Genomic DNA, 23331 nt, shown 5'->3' on the forward strand with positions numbered 1-23331 from the left:
ATGTAATTACGCAAATTTCTAAATCTAAGATATTGAGAGAAGAGTCTAAGAAAACTAGATGACTGAAAATCTTAATCATTTTAACACAATATACTAATAGTAATAATACGTAATAATATACTTATCACTTCTTATAACAAATTCGCATTACATAGGATAAAACATCAGAGCAGAAGGCTTTAACATCATTGGCCTAACAGTTTATATATATATATATATATATTTTAATGGTACAAGCAAAAAACAAACCCAGACACCACTTCTTCTTTTTTTTAATTTTTTTTTTTAATTTAAAGTAGATACATGGAAAACTGTTCATGGACAATGTAGGGAAGTACAGCGGTGCACAGCAGTGTAATTCAAAATGACATTTTATTTTTCTTCATTTTGACTTCCTGAAGAGTCATCAGCTTTGGGTCTGAAAAGTTCCAGAAATCTTGTGGAATATGGGACATAATTTTCTTTGTAGGTTAGTTTTGCTGACATGTGAGATGATTTAAATATTCTCACATTTGGTGGTACATCCTCCTCCTCTTCATGTATAACAACTAAAAAACAAACAAAAACATTATAAGACAGGGTAAAGAATAACATCTCATGATGCATGTACTGAATGTTTGAGTAACATGAGTGTCTTTGCATCCTGGGGAAAAAAAAAAAAAACATACAATATCAACCAAAGGTAAATTTACTGCAAACTAATTTTAGATCTCCAAGTATGATATCTGAAGACAGGGTTGCACTTGACACTTCATGGTAAAGAAGTTTTAGCAAATAAACTGAATATCATTTTTAAAAAATTCTGTCTTTGCTTCCCCTTTAGTAATGTAATGAGTAATGAGTCTTTATTGGTCACCTATTCATTATAGCACAGTGAAATTGACTTCTACGCATACCCCAGCATACCAGGAATTTGGGGTCTTATACAGCACCCCTGGAGAAGAGGGGGTTAAAGGCCTTGCTCAATGGCCCAACAGTGGCAGTTTGGCTGCACCGGGGTTTGAACCCTCGACCTTCCGATCAGTAACCCAGAGCCTGAGGTAGGAAGAGCTAGGAAGCAATGTATAGCAGTTCGCTAAAGCTAGTTTTACTCAACAATTAAGGAAGGATTCAGTGAAGCATGTTGGGGTTGAACCTTCAAGATTTTCTGGGTATGGTTGAAATAATTTTCCTTCTGAATCTGTTTTTTAAAATCATATAGTTCTGCTTACAGCTTTTTATTTTTATCTAATAAACTGCTGCACAATTGGTTCCCCCAAACTTTGTCTATCTCTGAAATGGCAAAATGGAAGTCGCTCTGGAGTTCTTCAAGGGAGTATTTATTTCAGTCTTTTTTTCCTAAACGTGTCTGAAAAGTCTGCAAATCAGACATGTTTGGGATGGACGGTAAAAATAGGAATTTAAGGGATTTAATTAAATGACGTTCACGAGCACAGCACTGCAAAAGCTGACTGATCAAATTACAGACAGAGCAACAACACCCAGACTTGCATCATGATTCTCTGGGATTTTTACAGAGCAAACCTCATCCGTGAACTGCCTAAATACAGACTGTACATCACAAGCCCCACCACAGACTAGGGTTGTCACGACACCATAAACATATCTTATGCTACTATACCAGCTCAAGTATCATGATACCGAGCAGTATCACAATAACACACAATAGTCTTAATTCATAATTCAAAATCTTAAAAATAGAACCAAACAACAAAACGATAAGTTTACGGAAATACGTAGATATAAATGAAAACAGACGAACTGAATTTTCCTCACAATACTTTATTAATGACAATGAATAACTGGCTATTGGAAAAACTCAAGCACACTCATACAACTTGCAAGCAGCTAATTCAATGTGCCACATATTTCATCTATTGTTCCCTCAAGCAACGAAATCATGCAAATGGAAATTGTCCTCACAGAACTAAGAATGAACACATCATTAGGAATAAATAACTGAATTTGGAAATTAACTCTATACTATACTAATACTATATTCTATACTATTTACACACATCGCTTAGCATAACGTTAGCTCAATTACTAGCAAACTACATACACACAGCAGATAGCGTAACGTTAACTAGCTTCGACTTATTTTGGTATTTACACACAGAGGATAGCGGAACATGAGCTCGTAAAAAATGGCTAATTTTAGCATTTACACACCGCAGTTAACGATGTTAGCTCACTTCAGCTAATTTTAGTATTTACACAGCGGTTAGCATAATGTTAGCTCGCTTGCTAGCAAACAGGAAATCTTTAAAGATTAACCTAAACAATTTAGCTTAAATGAAGTGTCACTAACCTTTGGGTAGTCTGCAAAAGCATTATAGACGCATTATAACGACATAGATGTGTCGTTTTGGTGAATATAGTATTAACTGCCGCACATACAACGTTACTTACTGTACTACCACATTGACGATACTACCGTTTAAAAAATACAGTTGCATCTGCGGTGTTTTGAAGCTTTAATATCGCAATACTACTGTAGTACTGGTATACCGTGCAACCCTACCAGAAACAGAAACATACTGGGCTATTGCTACACACTATAAAAGACACACATCGCTCTGTTCACAGAGCAGCTTTGGGGCAGAAAATCGTTCAGCCAATGACCCTGCATCAATGTGGAAAGGCCTGAAAGACATCACCAATTACAAGACGTTATCCTCTCTATCTGTTGGATATCAACAACTGATGACCTGAATCGTTTCTACACCCCACACCCGCTCTGACCTTCTACACCCCCTCCCCCCTCCTACTACTCAGCCTGCACTTAGGACCTGTTACTTTGACGTCTGCGGTCATGAAATCATTTCAGAGATTTGGCCCACCTGAAAGACATCACTGGACTGATGTTGGACCTCCTTCAGTTTGCTTATTGAGCAAAAAGGTCAGTGGATGATGCAGTCAAGATGGGACTGCGTTACAATCCTGCAACACATCGACAGACCAGGGACCTATGCAAGTATCCTATCTGTGGACTTCAGATCGACTTTCAATGCCATCATTCCTGATCTCCAACTGTCTAAATGAACCCAGCTCTCTGTGCGAACTGCAATCTGTCAGTGGATCACCAGCTTTCTGACAGACAGGCAGCAGCTAGTGAAGTCGGGAAAATTCACATCTAGCACCTGCACAATCAGCACTGGCGCTCCTCAGGGTTCTGTGCTCTCCCCGCTGCTCTTCTCTCTCTCTCTACATCAATGACTGCACCTCTACAGACCCCTCTGTCCTGAAGCTCCCAAAGTTTGCAGTGACACCAGAGTCATCGGCCACATCCAGGACAGCAATGAGTCTGCTTACAGAAGGGAAGTTGAACAGCGGTCTGTCTAGTGCAGTCAAAACAACCTGGAGCTGAACATGCTCAAAACAGTGGAGATGAGACTGACTGACTGACTGCACTGAGCGTCCGCTGCCTGACGCATTTGCCTCTGTGCCCAATACTTTATGGGCATACTAATGAAGTAGCCCTCATTCAGGTAACCCCTTATGCTGTGAACCTCAAAACCACTCGTCCTGTATTTACTGCAAGCAATATTCGCTATCAGCAGAAAAGGAGGTGGCATACAGCCGGTAATTGATTCTTTACTCATGCAGGGTGTGGTCATTCATACAGTATCTCTTTACAACACACCTGTTAACCCTGTCCACAAGCCAAATGGGAAGGGATGGTGTTTTACTCAGGACCTTAAGCAAATGAATGATATAGTAATTCCAATAAGTCCTCTTGTACCTGACATGGTTCTATTCTCACTGCTATTCCTCACTCTCATACATTTCATGGTAATTGATTTATGGAGCGCTTTTTTTTTTTTTTTTTTTAAATGGAGTCCCTGTATCTGAGCAGACACAGCCCATTTTTTTGTGTTTACTTTTAAAAATCAACAATACACATGGACATGTCTTCCCATGGGCTTTACAGACTCTCCTGCTGTGTTTTCCTCTATGGTAGATCAGGCCTTATCTACTCTCATCTTACCCAAGGGCTGCTGCCTTGTTCAGTACGCGGACGACATTCTTTTATCAGCTGAAGGACATGAGCTCTGCACAGAGGGCTCTCTAAAACTCTTGACCCACGTGGCTCAATGCGGTTTCAAGGCCTCGCTAAATAAACTTCAGCTCTGTCAGACACCGGTCCAATATCTGGGCTTCCATATCTCTCAGGGACAGCGCCACCTAACCAGCGACCGAGTGCGCGCTATTGTCAATGTCACACCTCCAACCACACAGAGAGATATGTGGAGTTTTCTGGGACTTATAAACTATTGTAGTCAGTTCATTCCTGACTGCTCAAACCAGGACAAAATTCTCAGAAACTATTGTCTCAAGGAGACTCTGTAGAACATTGAATGGACTAAGGAGACGATGAACTCTTTCTATTTTCCTAAACAGGTATTAAGCTCAGCTCCGGCCCTGGGAATCATGGACTACTCGTCCCCGTTCCACCTGTATGTTTCCGAGGATGGAAGCACAGCGGCGGGGGTCCTGGCCAAGGAACACGGTGGTAGCTATCACCCAGTAGAATATCTTTCCAAATCTCTAGAACAGGTAATTCAAGGTATGCCTTAGGTATCTCTAGAACCTGTAATTCTGCCTGCTTAAGGGCTGTTGCTGCATCCACTCTCACGGTCACTGACGCTGAAAAGGTGGTTCTTTCACACATCTCATCAGGTCTTATCTATCCTGAATAACATTCAGACACAGCACATTTGAATCAGTCACCTTATTATTATTATTATTATTATTATTATTATTGTGTCCTGTTGTAATATTTGTGTAAGTACTGGAAGCTTCACTTACCAAGTCAAATACAGTGTGTGTGTGTGTATGTGTGTGTGTGTGTGCGCGAGTGCATGTGCGAGAGCACACTTGGCAATAAAGCCCTTTCTGATTATGTTGTTCGAGCATGCCCAACCTCACTAATGCTCCTGTGGCTGAATGGGTAAATCCCCACAGCCACGTTCCAAAATTTAGTGGAAAGCGTTCCCAGAAGCAAGATAAGCAGCAAGATAGCAATCCTAAGCACACAAGTCGTTCTACCAAAGAATGGTTAAAGCAGGGGTGTCAAACTCATTATAGTTCAGGGGCCACATACAGCCTAATTAGATGTCAAGTGAGCCGGGCCAGTAAAATCATAGCGTAATTACCTATAAATAACAATAAGTCCATATTTTTCCCTTTGCTTTTGTGCAAAGAAGTACAAGTACATTAGTAAAATCTTCATATTTAATGAAATATCCTTTTATAAAACATCATGAACAACCTCAGATTTCTTAAAACAAACATGTGCAATGTGCCTCTGATTATCATTTACATGTGTGCAGTATAACTGGTCACAGTGTAATAACAAACAGCAGAAGGCGCATTGCTGCCATCTGCTGTTCGGTCTGAGTCCCAGAGTTGTGCCGCGTCTTCTACTCTGACTAAAACAGTGCGCCCCTAGTGGATAATTTAGGAACCGCATTTTATTAAAAATTTCTAGTTCGTGTCTTTTATGCATTTTTTCACTTTCAAAATTCATCCTGCGGGCCGGATTGAACCCCCTAGCGGGCCGGATTGAACCCCCTAGCGGGCCGGATTGAATCCACAAGCGGGCCGGATTGAACCCACTAGCGGTCCGGACTGAACCCCCTAGCGGGCCGGACTGAACCCCCTAGCGGGCCGGATTGAATCCACTAGCGGGCCGGATTGAACCCCCTAGCGGGCTGGATTGAATCCACTAGCGGGCCGGTTTTGCCCTGCGGGCCGTACGTCTTTAACCAAAGAAAAATAAAGTTAACATTTTTGAATGGCCAAGTCAAAGTCCTGACCTTAATCCAATAGAAATGTTGTGGAAGGACCTGAAGCAAGCAGTTCATGTGAGGAAACCCACCAACATCCCAGAGCTGAAGCTGTTCTGTACTGAGGAACAGGCTAAAAGTTTAAGGTCATATTTATGCAGAAATATAGAATATTCTTCACAAACTTTCAAGCACGACTTTAAATGCAAAATTTTTTTTTTTTTTAAATACATTATATGTATATGGACACCTGACCCTCACACCCATATGTGCTTTTTTAACACCCCATTCGAGATTTAGTATCCCTTTTGCTGTTATAATAACCTCCACTTTTTTGGGAAGGCTTTTCACTAGATTGGGGAATGTGGCTGTGGGGATTTTCCCTTTCAGCCACAAGAGCATTAGTGAGGTCAGGCACTAATGTCGGGCGAGGAGGCCTGGGGCTCAGTCGGCCTTCCACTTCATTCCAAAGCTGTTCAGTGAGGTTCAGGTTAGGGCTTTGTGCAGGCCACTCATATTCTTTCACTGCAACCTTGGCAAAAGGGGCATTGTCATGCTGGAACATGTTTGGGCTAGGCCCAGGGGCGTTTGTAGAGTTTGATCACTATTGGAGCACATGCCCCCTCCCAAGAATTTTACAGAAGTACTTCAAAATGTGTAAAGGGGTCTGGAGGGGTTCCCTCACCTGTCTGTATGTAGACTTGGCATCCTATACAACCTAAATTAGTTAACATGCATATAACGTTACATAATATAAATATAGTATGTAAATATAGTATAGCCTATAAAGTACATTATGAAATAAAAAAAGAAAAAGAATGAAAGAATTCATTACAGGGTAGGGCTGCAGTATTATGAGAAAATCATTTGTTGATTATTGCTCTTGATATTAATATCGATTAATAGTTTTCAGCGGATTTAATTGTGACGGTCTTAATAGATTTAGTTCAATTGTGCAGGAGCATTTTTCCCCTTTATCTTGAATTTGGGGGGCATGTTTGTTCATTTTGATGGCATTTTTTCCACAAGCCCCTGTTAATTTCCGACCCTGGATGATCAACATTCAATTAATGACATTTACTCTCTTCATTGTCTGGCAAAAATTGGGTTACAGTTACGTTTTACATCCCTCCTGAACATGGACCATCGTTAGCATGCAAATTTGCTAGCTAGCTTAAACATACTTAATTGGCCTAATCAAAACTTCCCTAGGGTTGGGGTTAGGGAGCTAGATTACCTTTCACATGGCTTGAAAGAGAGCATGTCCTTTTACAGGAGGCTACTCAAGGATTGGGTCCTCGTTTTAACCATAATTTGTCATTTTCGTTCTCAGGTCAACGCTCATTGAAGCGGAAACCTCCTGACATGTTGTCATCTCCAACTCTGTTCCATCAGAGGGCCACATCAAAAAAGACTGGAAGATCACACTATAGCCCCACGTGCAGACTTGAGCCGAGACGGTTTCGTTTTACGCAAAAGGAAACAGCAATTAGGCTTATTTCATCTAAAAGTGAACTATTCAGTAAGATAGCGAATTATTACGAAAGCAATGCAATTACAATTTCAAGCACTTTATCCAAAATCCAAGCACTTTTCAAACCTTGAAAAACACTACATTAAAATTCAAGCATTTTCAAGGAACCCTGTGGATTTTCCAGCAGGACAATGATCCAAAACATACATCAAAATCAACACAAAAATAGTTTACTGACCACAAAATCAAGGTCCTGTCATGGCCATCCCAGTCCCCTGACCTGAACCCCATAGAAAACCTGTGGGGTGAACTGAAGAGGAGAGTCCACCAGCGTGGACCTCGAAATGTGAAGAATCTGGAGAGATTCTGTATGGAGGAACGGTCTCAGATCCCTCGCCATGTATTCTCCAACCTCATCAGGCATTATAGGAGAAGACTCAGAGCTGTTATCATGGCCAAGTATTGACTAAAAGGGTGCCAATAATTGTTGCACACTATATTTAACAAAGAATTTTTGATAACTGGTGTTGTGTTTACAATTGTTTGATATCCATGTGAGCAGAGTATTTTTGTGAATTCTAAATGTTTAATCTAACGTCCATTTAACTTACGTTGCCTTTTTCAAAAATTTTTCAGTTAACATGTTCTTTCAAATGGAGAAGCTGATCAGAAGTTGAACCATTTATCCATTTTTATAGTTATAATTCAGTTTTTAATTATACAATTTTCTTGCAATTTATCTATGATTTTTTAAATGTTTTTTTTTTTTGCATTAAATAATAATTACTGTTTTAATGTCCCGAGATTCATGGTTTATTTTATGTACAGCAATTAAACAATGGATCAAACATTGATTTCGAATGGATTATCTGCTTAGATAGACTGCTTTATTTATGATTAATGATGCATGACTGTAGAAATATGTCAAATAAATGATAAAAACTGAGGTGAAGAGAACATTACGAGAACGTTAAGGGAACGCTCTGCAAACCTAAAAAACCTATACAAAGCACAAATTACACAAAAGGACATTTTGTTTAGTGGTGTTGGTGTTGTTACTGTTCTTGTTTGAATGAAAGTGTTGCAACTTTTCTGTTCACCGTGTTTGTTATTCAGAAAAAGCACAGCAGGAGCACAGTCCAGCGTTACGGGCAACACACACACACAAATTATAAATCAATAAATCAGTAACGCAGCTCCCATTCTCCATTAAGAAAGAAAGAAAAAAGAACAAGGGCGCCAGAGATTTTTTATTGATATTTTCCCTGTCGGGGTTCTATGAGCCTTGTTACTAGTGTTTCTGTTGAACTGTATTGTTGAATGAATGTACATTTGTGTCTACTTATTTATTTCTGTTGTTATTTTCTAATTTGTCTGTACCCAAGCTTTATCAATACAAATGTTAATATGTGTCATGCCACTAAAGCAACCTTTTGACTTTTACTTAAGTGTGTGAATTTGCCCCAATATTAACTACATTTACAGAATTTAAGAAACGCTCTTCAATAACACCTTACAGGATGATGATGATGATCACTGACCTCAGGATAGAATATATTAGTCAATCCTATTAGTTGAATTGTTGAGCTATTGATATTGATTTTATTACTCCCATCTGGGTGGCTGTGGTTCAGGTGGTAGAGCGGGGTGTCCACTAATCGTAGGGTTGGGGGTTCGATTCCCAGCCCACATGGGCCCACATGACTCCACGTGACCCCACATGACCCCACATGACTCCACGTGACCCCACATGACTCTGCATGCTGAAGTGTTCTTGGGCAAGACACTGAACCCCAAGTTGCTCCTGATGGCAAGTTAGCGCCTTTATTTTCTTTTATTTATATATTATTGTTTTGGTATTATTATTATTAGTTTGTTTATTTTATTAGATTTTATTTTATTATTATTATTTTGTTTGTTTTTCTCTTCCTGCCAATCTACTGCCCACACTCCAGTCCAGTAGGTGGCGGTAATGCACCTTTAGTGGTTTGCCAACCCCCATTAAAACAAAAAGAAGAAGAAGTAGTTAGGGCCTGGCGGCTCTGCTACCATTGCTGTGTGTGTGTGTTTGAGACACAGTGTAAAGCGCTATATAAGTGCAGATCAGTCCATGTAATCTCGCCATGGCTATGACTGCATATCCCGTAAAGAACACTCTTTCTGCTGGCGGTTTGATTAGGACCGTGGAGAATGTGCTAGAATAATACTCACGGTCTAGTAGAATATATTATATAGTACTATAGTACTCATAAAGCCTGTTTTAAGACGTTGTTACTTGGTGTGTTAGCTTGGAGGTTATTGGCTGAGTCTAACTTACCTCGTTCGTTGCATTTGAAATATGTGTAATAAACACAAGACCCAAGCAAAGTCCAAGTTCCGATTGCATACAGCTGTGCTGTGCGCTTATACCACTTATTCCCATCAAACGGCATGCTGTACTGTCGCCGTGCAGTGTTTACATTAATAATTGTGGCTCTACGAGCATTTTCTTCTTCTTGTTGTTAATGGCCGTTCACTCCTAGGAGCATTACCGCCACCTAGCGTATTTTATGAACCATGTCCTACAATAATGATGCTCTGCTAAGATCACAGAACCATGTCAGGAATCCAACATTAGATGGCGCTGCGTGTTCAGCTCCTCCATCCTTCACCAACTCCCCAAATAGTCCCGATCCAAGCACTGCATCATAGTATATTCTACTATCTAAACCAGTGTCGTATAGAAATGTCAAAAAGTGCTCTATGGCCCTGTGCATCTGTTTTACCCCAAATATCCTGTACTCTTACCGACTTATGCTCTCAACGAAGAAGTTTTAAGAAATACGTCATACCACTGATCACAAACAAAACATGCCACAGTTTCTAACACCCAACAGCTGTCACACATCTCATACATGCCAAAGTTGAATTTAAACCGGTGTGTCCCAGTCTGAACCTAGCTAATAACACTTCTTCACTCCTCCAGTATGTTGTGGCTAGTTTCCTCCTTCTCCAATTTAATGGCATTTCACCCATCAATATTCTAACTGCATTTACCGAAGATGTTCTAATTGCTCCACAACATATTCTTAAAGCTGTCTGTATCACATCTAATTTCTACAATAATGACTTAGATGCTGAATTGAATATAACACACCCATAATCCAGATTAGATTGAATTAAACCTCGGTTTATAAACTAAATTGCCAATAATCAAGATTTTCTTGTATATTGCCATTTTTCTCCAAACTTACTTTTATGACGAGCTACTCCCCAGCTAACAATTTTTGGTTCCCAGAACATACATTATTAAGCTTTGTTTTTGGTTAGCAAGGAAAGTTTTCTTTGCAGAAATAGAACATTGTTTAGGTTTGCAGAACATTTGTCTAACGTTTTCTTAACCTTCCCATAACATTCCCTAACATTCCCATAAGGTTCTCTTAATCATTTATTTTAATATTCATACATTCATGCATCATCATAAATAAAAACAAGTCTGTATAAATAAATAATCCGCACACGATCCATGTTTGTGTTGATCCATTGTTTACATAAAATAACAAGCCATGAATCTCCAGACATTCGAAACAGTAATCATCATTTAATTAATAAAAAAAAGAAAAGAAAACCGTTTCATAGATAAAAATTTGCAAGAATATGATCATTAAAAATATTGATTGTAACTTCTGATCAACTTCTCAACTTGATAAAACAGGTTCACGTCTTCCGTCACCGTCATCTGCAAATTTAACAAAGAAATATTTTAAAAAGGCAACGCAAGTTACATGTACATTAGATTAAACAATCAGAATTAGATGAAAAATTCAATAAATAAATAAACTTTACTATATAGGCATTTAATATCATGAATATAATGAATTTTTCTAGTGGTCGGATGTTACATTCAACACCAAAAAAAAAAAAAAAAAAAGCAAATCTTATGGTAAAATCGATAAGATCATAAAAATATAAATGAACATAAAAAGCAAACATGCACTGAATATTAAGACTTGTTTTGTGTTTTGTCATCTCAGTGAAAGTTTGGTTCAGATTAATTTATTCATTTTTAAAGATGTTTGTATATTTATACTGAAAAACACGACAAATACACTGATTACAGCTCAAGTGCAGCATCGCAATATGAAGTGATTTCTATATTTTTAAACTAAAATATCAGCTCAAGTCAATATCAAAAACAGGCTGAAATTATTTAATAAAAGTAGATCTCCCATATTCTCTCCTTCACTTTCTCCCGCTTCTCACACAAACTGCTCTCACGGTCAGTGACCAGCAGGGCTAACCCTAACGCAGGGCTAACCCTAACGCGGGGCTAACCCTAACCCTAAAGCTGGGCTAACCCTAACGCAGGGCTAACCCGAATGCAGGGCTAACCCGAACGCAGGGCTAACACTAACGCGGGGCTAACACTAACGCAGGGCTAACACTAACGCGGGGCTAACCCGAACGCAGGGCTAACACTAACGCGGGGCTAACACTAACCCCAGGCTTCTTTTTGGTCAGAAACCACTACCTCTGGCAAACTCTGTAGTTCAAACCAAAATGCTCATTAAAAAATGAGCTTCATTGATAAACTTTAGTGTTTTGCTGCACTCTATTCAAGTGTTGGAGTCTTCGTGCACTTCCCAGCTGCCTCTTATACGGGAAGAATCATTTGCTTTATTTACAACAATTAATGTGGCTCCCTTGTCAAAAAATCATACTGGAATTTCAGTTTGTCCTATTGGATTTTATTTTATTAGAATCTTATTGGAACACATACATATATATATATATACACATACATATATATATGTATATATAATGTGTGTGTGTGTGTGTGTGGTCTCCCCCATATTGGAGGAGACCAGGTATAATGATGATCTATTCTATATAAAATCTATCTATATATAACCTAATCTTTAATCTGTTTTATATAGATAGATAGATTTTTTTTTTGCTTTTGTGTTTTTGTACTTTTGTTAATTACTTTTCATAACTTATAGGATTTTAAAAATAACTTTTATAAAGCTATATAACGGACAGGTATGGAACATGGATGATATAAAAAGTTTTTGAACACTAGAACTACTTTGGACAAGAGAACTAGGCTGTAATAATGTGGACTATTTTACATGTAAAACATGTTGCATTCATCTTGTGTTCTAGACACATTCCCATATGAATGATGTAAATTGGGAGGAAGGGCGCGGCTCGTTATCCATGACATTATTAAATCTCTGGCTCTCGGCCCCTCACTGAACAGAGCAGACAGAGGGAGGTGTGAGTGCAGCGGGAAAGCAAGACCTCACGCTTGCAGGACAGTACTGGCGACATTTGGAAAGGTTTTTCCAAAAAGTTGCTAGATTTGTCGCTTTTTTTGCAAAAAAATTAAAAAGACAGCTAGATAAAAGGCAGACTAAGCTCCACCTCTCCCCAGCAAAAAGAAAATGCAGAAGGAGAGAGAACATTTTTCATTTATGCACATTCTATTTGAAATGCAATAAAATACATCCAGTCCCCAAATGATGCCCCTTTTGTATTTTTTTCTTGAAAACAATTTGCACCCCCCTTCCGATCTCTCCACGCCCCCCAGATTGAGAACCACTATAGTAATGATAATGATAACGAGTCTTTATTGGTCACAGCACAGTGAAATTCTTTTCTTCGCATACCCCAGCATGCCAGGAAGTTGGGGTCAGAGCGCAGGGTCAGCCATGATACAGCGCCCCCTGGAGCAGAGAGGGTTAAGGGCCTTGCTCAAGGGCCCAACAGTGCCAGAGCCTTAACCGCCGAGCCAACACTGCCCCCTATACATATCTACATAGATGATATGTATAGATGATAAACGGTAAATGGATGATTTAAAGGGATCGGGAGACATCTAATGGCGATAAAGAGAGTTAGCATGAGTAAGACAAATGAGAATTAGCCAGTTAGAGGGGGTAAATGTGTTATGCCTTTGCTCTCAAGACCAACCTCCTTTATTGTTTGGGTTTACCTTTGTGATAAAGTTCTTGCTGATTATAAGACGTTCGGTTTCATTGCTTGTCCTTGAACTGACAAGGGACATGGGAAAAATTCCCCACAACAATATGCAATCTATCCAGGTATAACCAGAAAAATCTTTGTCTCACCAGGCTAAGGGTTCTGGCCCTGATGACCTGGTCATGTGTGCCTTTCATCACTTCAGCTCTAAGAGAGTTGGGAACCACAAACTGGAACCACATTGTCCTCAACATGCTGAGCCTGGACACCCTGTAAAGCATCCCTTCAACAATCGTAAGCTTCTCCCAATGCTTCAAATCCCTCACAACTGCAGCAGGCTCTTTCACTCTCTCTCTCCCCATGGGCCTATGGCATCGCTCCACATATTCCAAAATGCGGGAGAAAATCCCGTCACCGAGCCGTTTGTCACGAAGTTCACTCGCTGTGTACGCAGGAAGAGAGTCACAGTGTCAGCCATCTGAAGCAAACTCTGCAAATCGCTGAAGCACAGACTCTTGCACCAGTTTCCCCACTCATAGAGAGACTGCAGCACTGCTGAAACAACACCACTTGACACAGATATTGGATTCTGGACCATAGAAACAGCGTGAGTGAGATTATCATCACATTTCACTGACTTCCTATAAGCATTTTGAATAGAGACATCAGACAGCTCTTTCACATCATGCATTAGACAATCAAACGGCTCATTCAGCAACCTGTGACCAACATTTGCAAAAGGCACTTGGCTCAAAGCATCAGCAACTGCATTCTGAGATCCTGGGACATACTTGATGTCGAAATCATAGCTGGCTAACTTCAATTTTCACAATGTCCCTTGCTCCCTTGCCCATCAGTCTCAACAGTATCTTGTCGGCTTGGTCCGATAACAGACTCCTTTGTTTGTACAGCTAAGATTTTGTCAACTCAATCCAATCACGGACAAAATATTTATCAGAATGATCACCTTTAAATATCACTGGTTCTCTGTTCGCTTTAACAAGAACTGTAACCTGAGGCAAATCTTTTCTGATGCCATCAGAACTCGCATCTCTGCTATTTTGAGAGTCACCATTCGCAGTTATAACTCCAGAGTCTTAGAAAACTTCTCCTCTACATCGGCTCTTATTATGTGGGGTACTGGCCTGGTTGACCAGCTAGGTCCGTGGTCATTAACTGTGCAAGATCATGCAAGGAGCCTTGCCTCATCATTACTTTTAAATAGACAGATCAGTGCTGTAGTTAAGAGCAGCTTTTTCAATCTGAAATCAATTGCAAAGGTAAAACACTTTCTCTCTAAATCAGATCTAGAAATTGTGATTCATTCGCTAATATCGTCATGGTTAGATTACTGCAACTCACTGTATACCGGACCGCCTCAAACTGCCTTGTCCAGTTTACAGTTGTTCCAGAATACAGGCACTAGTCTCCTTACAGCATCTAGAAACATTGACCACATTACGCCAGTATTAGCATCCCTACACTGGCTCAACATAAAATGGAGGACAGATTTAAAAATTCTGTATCCAAAGCTTTATCTGGACTTGTGCCTCAATATCTCTGTGACCTTATCCTTTATTCTAGAGCACTTAAGTCAGCTGACCAACTTCTGCTGAAATTTCCTCGTTGTCACTACAAATTGGAGGGCGATCGTGCATTGCCTATTGTAGGCCCCAAACTTTGGAACAAGCTTCCACTTCATATCAGGTCAGCTTCGACGCTCTGCATTTTTAAATCCGCATTAAAAACTCATTTTTATTCATTAACTTTATTCAAAAGTTTAATTTCGATATAGATTTTTGGCTCAGGTATTTATTAGTATTTATATAAGGGTATTTTATGCATATTGTGTTGTGCATGTACATGCAGTGCTACTATTATTCAACTCAGCAAGTAAAACACCCCTCCCCCTAGGAACACAAGGGCTAGTAGCATCACAAACTGAACCCAATTTTTCAGCCATTATTACAAAATGGATGCGAGGAAAAAAATAAAAGAAAATGTATACAAAAAACACATAAAATTACATTACATGACAATTTAGGCTCAAAAAGGTAATGCTGCAATTTAAATGATGAGCACATTAAAGTGTACTTTGATCTTGGATGCATGTAAATCTATTGTATGAGACCTCTAAAACAAAATTAGGCACATTTCAAAACCATAACAGGTGTGCTTTAAAGTCGCCAACAGAGGTCACTCTTTCATCATTATTTGAATGAAAAAGGATTTAAAAACCCCAGCAATTTTGGTGAAAGACACAACATTTACACTTTTCTTACATTTGCATTTTTGCAAGAGCTTGCTGGCTACATTAGCCTCATGGTTCCAGTGCAAAGTTAAAAAAAAAAAATCAAAAATGTCTTGGCTGATTGTAAATGAGATTTTTATAAAATATTTTCTTTACATTTATATTTTGCACTTCACATTGGGTTACTTTACTCTTTGCTTCCAAGTATTCATCAATCACATCTAAAGATCTCCAACGTACCTTTTTCTGAAGATAACTCCCCCTCTGCCCCACTACTGGCACTGGGGCCAACTTTAGAATGTAAGGCACCCCTGTCCTTGACACATTCTGAGTTGACTTTTGCTTTTGTTTTTTCCTTACGCTGCTGCTGCTTTTCTAGTTTGGACAACTTAAATACAGAACCAAGAAAACATACATACATACATGAACATAAGAATGAAAAGCATTTACTCAATACTCATGCTTGTTTATTTACAGGAACATCTTCAGTATATTAGTTGCATCTTCAATAAATGTATCTAGTATGTTGTAATGCCCAACACAAGGAAAGATACCTGTTTGGCATCTGTGGGAGCCGCAGGAGACTCTAAAGAAATGGTGACAGGTCCATCATTTTGAATGTGCACTTGCATGTAGGCACCAAACTGGCCATCTACAACAAAACAAGAGAGTAACTGGGAATACAAAAAATGTTGTTGTGCAGCTTACATTATACTTATATCTAAGTGTGTTGGTGAATATCCATTCAATTTCAATTATAAGTGAAAAAGAAAAAAAAAAAATACAGTGGTGCTTGAAAGTTTGTGAATACTTTAGAATTTTCTATATATGTGCATAAATATGACCTAAAACATCATCAGATTTTCACACAAGTCCTAAAAGTAAATAAAGAGAACATAATTAAACAAATGAGACAAAAATATTACACTTGGTCATTTATTTATTGAGGAAAATGATCCAGTATTACATATCTGTGAGTGTCAAAAGTGTGTGAACCTTTGATTTCAGTATCTGGTGTGACCCTCTTGTGCAGCAATAACTGCAGATAAACGTTTCCGGTAACTGTTGATCGGTCCTGCACATCGGCTTGGAGGAATTTCAGCCCGTTCCTCAGTTCAGAACAGCTTCAACTCTGGGATGTTTGTGGGTTTCCTCACATGAACAACATTCCTATTGGATTAAGGTCATGATTTTGACATTCCAAAACATTAACTTTATTCTTCTTTAACCATTCTTAGGTAAAATGACTTGTGTGCTTAGGGTCATTGTCTTGCTGCATGACCCACTTTCTCTTGAGATTCAGTTCACGGACAGATGTCCTGACATTTTCCTGTAGAATTTGCTGGTATAGTTCAGAATTCATTGTTCCATCAAAAATAGTAATCCATCCTGGCCCTGATGCAGCATAACAGGCTCAAACCATGATACTACCACCACCGTGTTTCACAGATGGGATAAGATTCTTATGCTGAAATGCAGGGTTTTCCTTTCTCCCAACATAACGCTTCTCATTTAAACCAAAAAGTTTTATTTTGGTTTCATCTGTCCACAAAACATTTTTCAATTAGCCTGCTGGCTTCCATGATCTTCAGCAAACTGCAGACGGACAACAATGTTCTTTTTTTTTTTTTTTTAAAGGCTGTGGCTTTCTTCTTGCAACCCTGCCATGCACACCATTGTTGTTCAGTGTTCTCCTGATGGTGGACTCATGAACATTAACATTAGCCAATGTGAGCGAAGCCATTAATTGTTTAGAAGTTACCCTGGGTTCCTTTGTGACCTCATGGAAGGTCTTGCTCCTGGAGTGACCCTTGTTGGTTGATCACTCCAGGAGAGGGTAACAGTGGTCTTGAATTTCCTCAATTTGTCAGACACAATCTGTCTGACTGTGGCTTGGGGAACTCCAAACTCTTTATAGACAGTTGTGTAACCTTTTCCAGCCTGATGATCATCAACAACTCTTTCTGAGGTCCTCAGAAATCTCCTTTGTTTACGCCATGATAAACTTCCACAAGCATGTGTTGTGAAGATCAGACTTTGCTAGATCCCTGTTTTTTAAATAAAACAGGGCGCTCACTCACACCTGATTATCATCCCATTGGTTAAAAACACCCAACTGTAATTTTACCTTCAAATGAACTTCTAATCCTAGAAGTTCACATACTTTTACCCCTCACAGATGTTGTAGAAGGACCTGAAGCAAGCAGTTCATGTGAGGAAACCCACCAACATCCCAGAGTTGAAGCTGTTCTGTACTGAGGAACGGGCTAAAACTCCTCCAGGCCGATGTGCAGGACTGATCAACATTTACTGGAAACGTAACTAGAGGGTCACACCAGATACTGAAAGCAAAGGTTCACATACTTTTGCCACTCACAGATATATAATACTGGATCATTTTCCTTAATAAATAAATGACCAAGTATAATATTTTTGTTTCATTTGTTTAATTGGGTTCTCTTTATGTACTTTAAGGACTTGTGTGAAAATCAGATGTTTCAGGTCATATTTATGCAGAAATATAGAAACTTCTAAGTTTCAAGCCCCACTGTATTTACTGACCGTCATCACATAGGTTGATTTCTTCTCACCTTTGATGAGTTCTGGTTTGTATGCAGTCCTCAACTGCTCCAGAATGTTGTTGTAGAAGGGCTGAGCCAAATTAGCCGTCATTGCTGAATGGAAGTCAGGCTTGTTTCCTTTGAGAGTACACTGCAGTGTGAACTGGCTCACACACAATACCTCAAAGCCCTTGTCCATGACACTGTGTTTCCATGCACAGCCATTCTCATCCTCAAATAAACGCAGATTCAGGATCTTACGCACTCTGATAACCACACACAAGGATATCGTTTATAAAACTGAACTGCTTCTGATTGAACAATGATGACAATATGTACCGCATGGCTGAAACATGCACTGTTAAATACCTAACAGCACTCACATGTAATCTACATCCTTCTGTGTGTCCTCGGAGGAAATCCCAACCAAAACACAAATGCCTCTACCGATGGAACAGATGTGCTCCTCTCCAGCTGTTTCAGACACACAGTGTAAACAGCAGGAATGATCACTGATCACACAGACTGCGTGTGGAGGTGATCTGGGGTGGTTTGAGTTCTTATACTGGTATTATTACTGGGTTTGGTTTTGTTTTTTGGAATACGAACAAAATCGTTTTATCTATCATTACTGCACCATATTTATAGCAGTCTTGGTTCTTACCTATGACGCTCGCTTTAGTGACTCTTTGAATGACTGCTTTCATGGTTCTGATCGGGTGTCTGCTCTTTTTTTCAATTTCCGGTTTCCCAGAATAGCTCCTAGTAGCGCCGTGTCCGAAGCAGCCCCCTAACGCCTTTATAGTGCACTACAGTCTATCAGGTGTCGTAGTGGTGTCCGAATAGCACTACTACCCTACTACCCTACTACACTACTACACAGTAGGCCAAAGAAAAAATAAGTCTGAGATTAAGTATTCTTCTTCTTCTTCTGCCCTTCTTCTTGTTGTTCTTTGGGGTTTTGCGGCAGCTGACATCCAAACTGTTGCAATACTGCCACCTTCAGTCCTGTGTTATAGTCCTTTTATTTTAGAATTCATCCATCCATCCATCCATCCATCTTCTATACCATCCATCCATCCATCCATCTTCTACCGCTTATCCTTTTCAGGGTCGCGGGGGAGCCTGGAGCCTATCCCAGGGAGCATCGGGCACAAGGCGGGGTACACCCTGGACAGGGTACTCTGCTTTGTATGGAATGTAGATGTCTCCCTGTAAATGTCTCCCTGTAATGTCATTATCCCACTGTTGTTTCCGTTGTTGATTTACTTTCATCCAGACTATGCTTTTCCCTTCTGATTTTGATAACTTAATAACGATTTCAACGTTTCCTTTTTTGACCGCTTCTTTTGCCAGTTTCTCTGCCTTCTCATTTTCCTTGAATACCTGAGTGTGCTGGGACCCACATGAATGTGATATTTTCCCCTTGTATGATTAATCTTGAATAAATAGACAGAATTTCATAAAGCAGATCCTGGTGGCGTCTAGCCGTATAGCTGCGCCTGACTTTATGCTTGTAAGGGCAGATACACAATCACTACATATTAATATGTTGATGCACCTAGTTTGTTCACTCCACTCTAATAACATTAGTAATGCAAATAGTTCAACAGTATAAATATGTAAACAGTCAGGTGTTGTTTTGCTGTACTCTACTCGAGAACTAGGCACTGTGGAACCAGGCCCTGTTGCATCTGTTTGCAGATCCTTGGACATCCTGGGGAAGTTCTTACTGCTCCTAAACACACTCTTAAAGCCTGGGCCAGCTCTCTACCCAGATCTGCTAGCACTGATTTTGTTGCTGACCCGTATACAGTGCTTCCGTAATCTAGTTTTAATCTAGTCTTATTAGAGCTATCCCCCCCCGTACTGTTTTAGTGATATATTTATATATTTAACATTACATTCTCTTTTCCACAGGGCCCCATAATCTGCGAACAATGACCTTCCCATATCTATTGGGACATTTAAGAACATATCATTTATCATAAAGGGAAATAAAGTTGGGTTTAATCTTCACCTGATAATTCTTTCACCTAAAAAAATAATCCATAATCCAACGAAACATTTTCCCTTCAGTATACATTAGATGCATTTTGATTAGAAGCCCCTCTTTCCACATGTTATAGACTTTCTCAACATCAAAAAATACTGCCACCACTGTTTCCTTATTTACATGCGTTTTTCTTTCTTCATACTCTTGACATATTATCAGATCCACAGTATTTCTTCCTTTTCTAAAACCACGTTGATATGTAGCCATGATGCCTCTACTTTCCAAGAAACACATTAGTCTCTCATTTATCATATGTTCCATTAATTTACATACAGTTGCAATCAAAATTATTCAACCCCCATTGCAAATCACATTTATTGTCAAAATTGACAGACTTTCAGCTGTTTGCAGTGAACAAATCAAACAAAAGCAGTTGAAATAGTTAGACACAACGAATGCTTCAAGTAGTTTCCCCAAATTCAACTGAAAATGCAACTTCTAATGATTTCTCCAGTTGCAAAATTATTCAACCATTTCATGACAAGCTAGGACGATGAAGATGAGACGTGGGTGGAGCTTCCAGCAGGACAACGATCCAAATCATACAGCAAAGGAAACTCTCTCAATTGGTTTCAGAGAAAAAAATCAAGGTGTTAGAATGGCCCAGTCAATCACCTGACTTGAATCCAATCAAACAAGATTTAAAGACAATATGTTTAGAAGAATGGACCAAAATCACACCTGAATACTGCGGAACATTAATTTCTTCATACAGGAAGCGTCTTGAAGTTGTCATTACAAACAAAGGCTTCTCCACTAAGTATTAAATAAATTTCAGTTAGCGTGTTCAATACTTTTTTCCCATGTCATTACGCTTTATTACACACAACTTCATTGATGGACTTTAATGTTTGGATTTCATGAGTTAATACCCAAGTCTTGTGAAAATTTCATGTGAATAGCCTCACTGGAAATATGTTTACTAATGTTGATACGTTCAATACTTATTTCTCCCACTGTGTGTGTGTGTGTGTGTGTGTGTAATATATATATATATATATATATATATATATATATATATATATATATATTTAAATGTGTGCAATCAATCCCATATGGAGATGGTAATTACAATAGTAAAAGCAGTATACACAATTGTACAATATATAATGATGTCAATGTTAATTGTTCAGACAGTACCCCTGTAACAGTTTTGTCAGTTCCACACTATTCTGGACAGGATAACAGTCTCTGTGAATTCCATTGATTATGCCAACAGTTTAAAAAAAAAAAAAACAAAACTACAAACAGGTAAAAATGCAGAGAGTTATTGGTGGCTTGGTTCAGAGCATTTACAGCTCTGGGAATACAGCTACTCATCAGTCTTGCAGTACGGGCATAAACTGTTTTATAATGTCTGCCAGACGGAAGTAGCTCAAACATGTGATGGCTTGGGTGTGTGTGGTCCTTGTAGATGCTGATAGCTTTCAATGTATGACAATTAATTCAGCTTAAAATTCTATTGAATTAAATAGTAGGTATTTTAAATTAGATATAGATTAAATTGAAATGAAAACAGACCATAGAACAAGCATATACTTGAACCTTGTAGTCATTTTAGCAATGTGTAAAAAACCTATTAGCACAGCCCATTCGACTGGAGTATTATATTACATGCACAGCCTGTGTGTCAAAAAGAAACAGCATAAAATCTGAAGAAAGGGGTCTACCGGTTTTCTCTCTGCTTGGTCATCACATAGTTCTTCATTGATTCACTCTACATAGCCTCAGTTTTTCTCTCTACTTTAGTTTTCACTATCTTGAACATTTTATAGCCAGGGAGTATGGAATTAATTTTCTGTTGAAAGTACTGCAGTCACGGATCAAAAAATAATAAGCGCGAATCAAACATGTAAAAACACACGTAAAAATATATTGTACAAAACTGAAAAATAAAGGCAAAGTTATCAGAATAGCAAACATTGTGGTCAACGTTGACCTAGGACCCAGCAGCCAACGTGGAGTCTATGTATGTCTATGAACACAACAGCCATGAGTCGCAGTGGACTGACGTCAACTCCCCTCTTCGATTGATTGGCTAGAGGAGGAGCTGCAGTGGACCGATGGTGACGCTAAAGCCCGCCCTGATTTACTCAAACTGCAACATTTGGAAAAGCAAGCGGAGAATGTGGAAACAAGCACGACGGGAAAAACAGCGTATGCATTCAAAAAAAGAAAAAAACATGAGCAGAAAATGTCAGTGTAAGTAAGTCTCACTGCATGATGTCACAAAATTCAATCAACTGCCCACCACCACCAAAGCTCAGCTCTTATGAATCACCATTAAATCCTCACTATTTTCTTTACAATTAAATACGATGAGTCAAAATCATTCAATACATTTTAATAACAGCAATAAATCCAACAATGTAATGAAAACATACAGACAAGTTTCCATCCGGCACAAATTAGTCTGCATTGTTACAGACCCTAAGTTGGTTCAGGAGTGTCCTTCACCAAAAAAAAAAGGGCATCAAGCCTTTACAAGCTCTTCATCATGTGCATGTACTAGACCAGAGGTACCCAAACTAGGGCCCGCGGGCCAAAGTTGGCCCGTGGTGACTTTTGATTTGGCCCACCATGCCATATATGAGAAGAGGGAAAGTGTTGAAAAAGAATGAATTAAAATGGGAGAATATGGCAGGTATTACAACTGATGGAGTACCGGCAGTGGTAGGGAGGAAATCTGGCCTTGATACCTTGGTGTCTCAAAGTCAGTGAATGTGGGAGGAAAGTGGTAAAGTACCACTGTATTTTACATCAAGTACAGCTATGTGCCAGATCCATCAGGCTTGTGGATGTGATGCGTGATTTTGAGCGGTTTTCTCAACCCTTCACCATCAGTGTGGACAGTCAGCGATGATCTTCAGATGGAACTACTTGAGCTTTTTGAACTCAAACACAAGTTCAGGTCCCTTCCCTTGACAGACTTCAACAAACGTGTCCCAGCAAACAGGTACCCAAAGATGTGCAAACAGGCACGAGTGATGCTGTCTCTGTTTGGCAGTACCTACCTCTGTGAAGACTTTCAGTCAAATGAAGTTAAACAAGTGTAAACTGAGAAGCAAACTAACTGACTCTCACCTACATAATATCCTGACTTTGACAGTAAGTCAGCTGCATCCCAATTTGGAAAAATTTTTGAAAAATAAGGACCAGCTTCATGTGTCTCATTAGAGGTCACTAATATTGCAGGCATGTGGCTGTATTGCTTATAGCTTGAATTATTAGGC

General features: G+C 39.2%; 1 protein-coding gene across 1 annotated transcript; it reads right to left on the minus strand.

Annotated features, from left to right (window-relative positions):
• Positions 1 to 382: 382 nt before the first annotated feature.
• On the minus strand, positions 383 to 20096 carry dtd1 (D-aminoacyl-tRNA deacylase 1). Its single transcript, XM_053638182.1, has 7 exons — positions 18707 to 20096; positions 18426 to 18516; positions 18073 to 18308; positions 16036 to 16133; positions 15722 to 15869; positions 9584 to 10984; positions 383 to 548 (listed from the first exon to the last, which is right to left on the minus strand). Exons 1-6 carry the CDS (start codon positions 18747 to 18749, stop codon positions 10944 to 10946), a joined length of 657 nt encoding a protein of 218 aa, XP_053494157.1. The 5' UTR covers positions 18750 to 20096; the 3' UTR covers positions 383 to 548; positions 9584 to 10943.
• Positions 20097 to 23331: the final 3235 nt, after the last annotated feature.

Source organism: Ictalurus furcatus, chromosome 12 (assembly GCF_023375685.1).
Source record: "Ictalurus furcatus strain D&B chromosome 12, Billie_1.0, whole genome shotgun sequence".
Taxonomy (NCBI): Eukaryota; Metazoa; Chordata; class Actinopteri; order Siluriformes; family Ictaluridae; genus Ictalurus; species Ictalurus furcatus.

Coding starts and splice junctions, on each gene's coding strand:
- dtd1 (XM_053638182.1), bottom strand. CDS start 18,749: ATGAAAGCAGTCATTCAAAGAGTCACTAAAGCGAGCGTCATAG. Junction 18,517..18,706: donor CACTAAAGCGAGCGTCATAG/GTAAGAACCAAG, acceptor TGTCTGAAACAG/CTGGAGAGGAGCACATCTGT. Junction 15,870..16,035: donor CTCCCACAGATGCCAAACAG/GTATCTTTCCTT, acceptor TCTGTATTTAAG/TTGTCCAAACTAGAAAAGCA.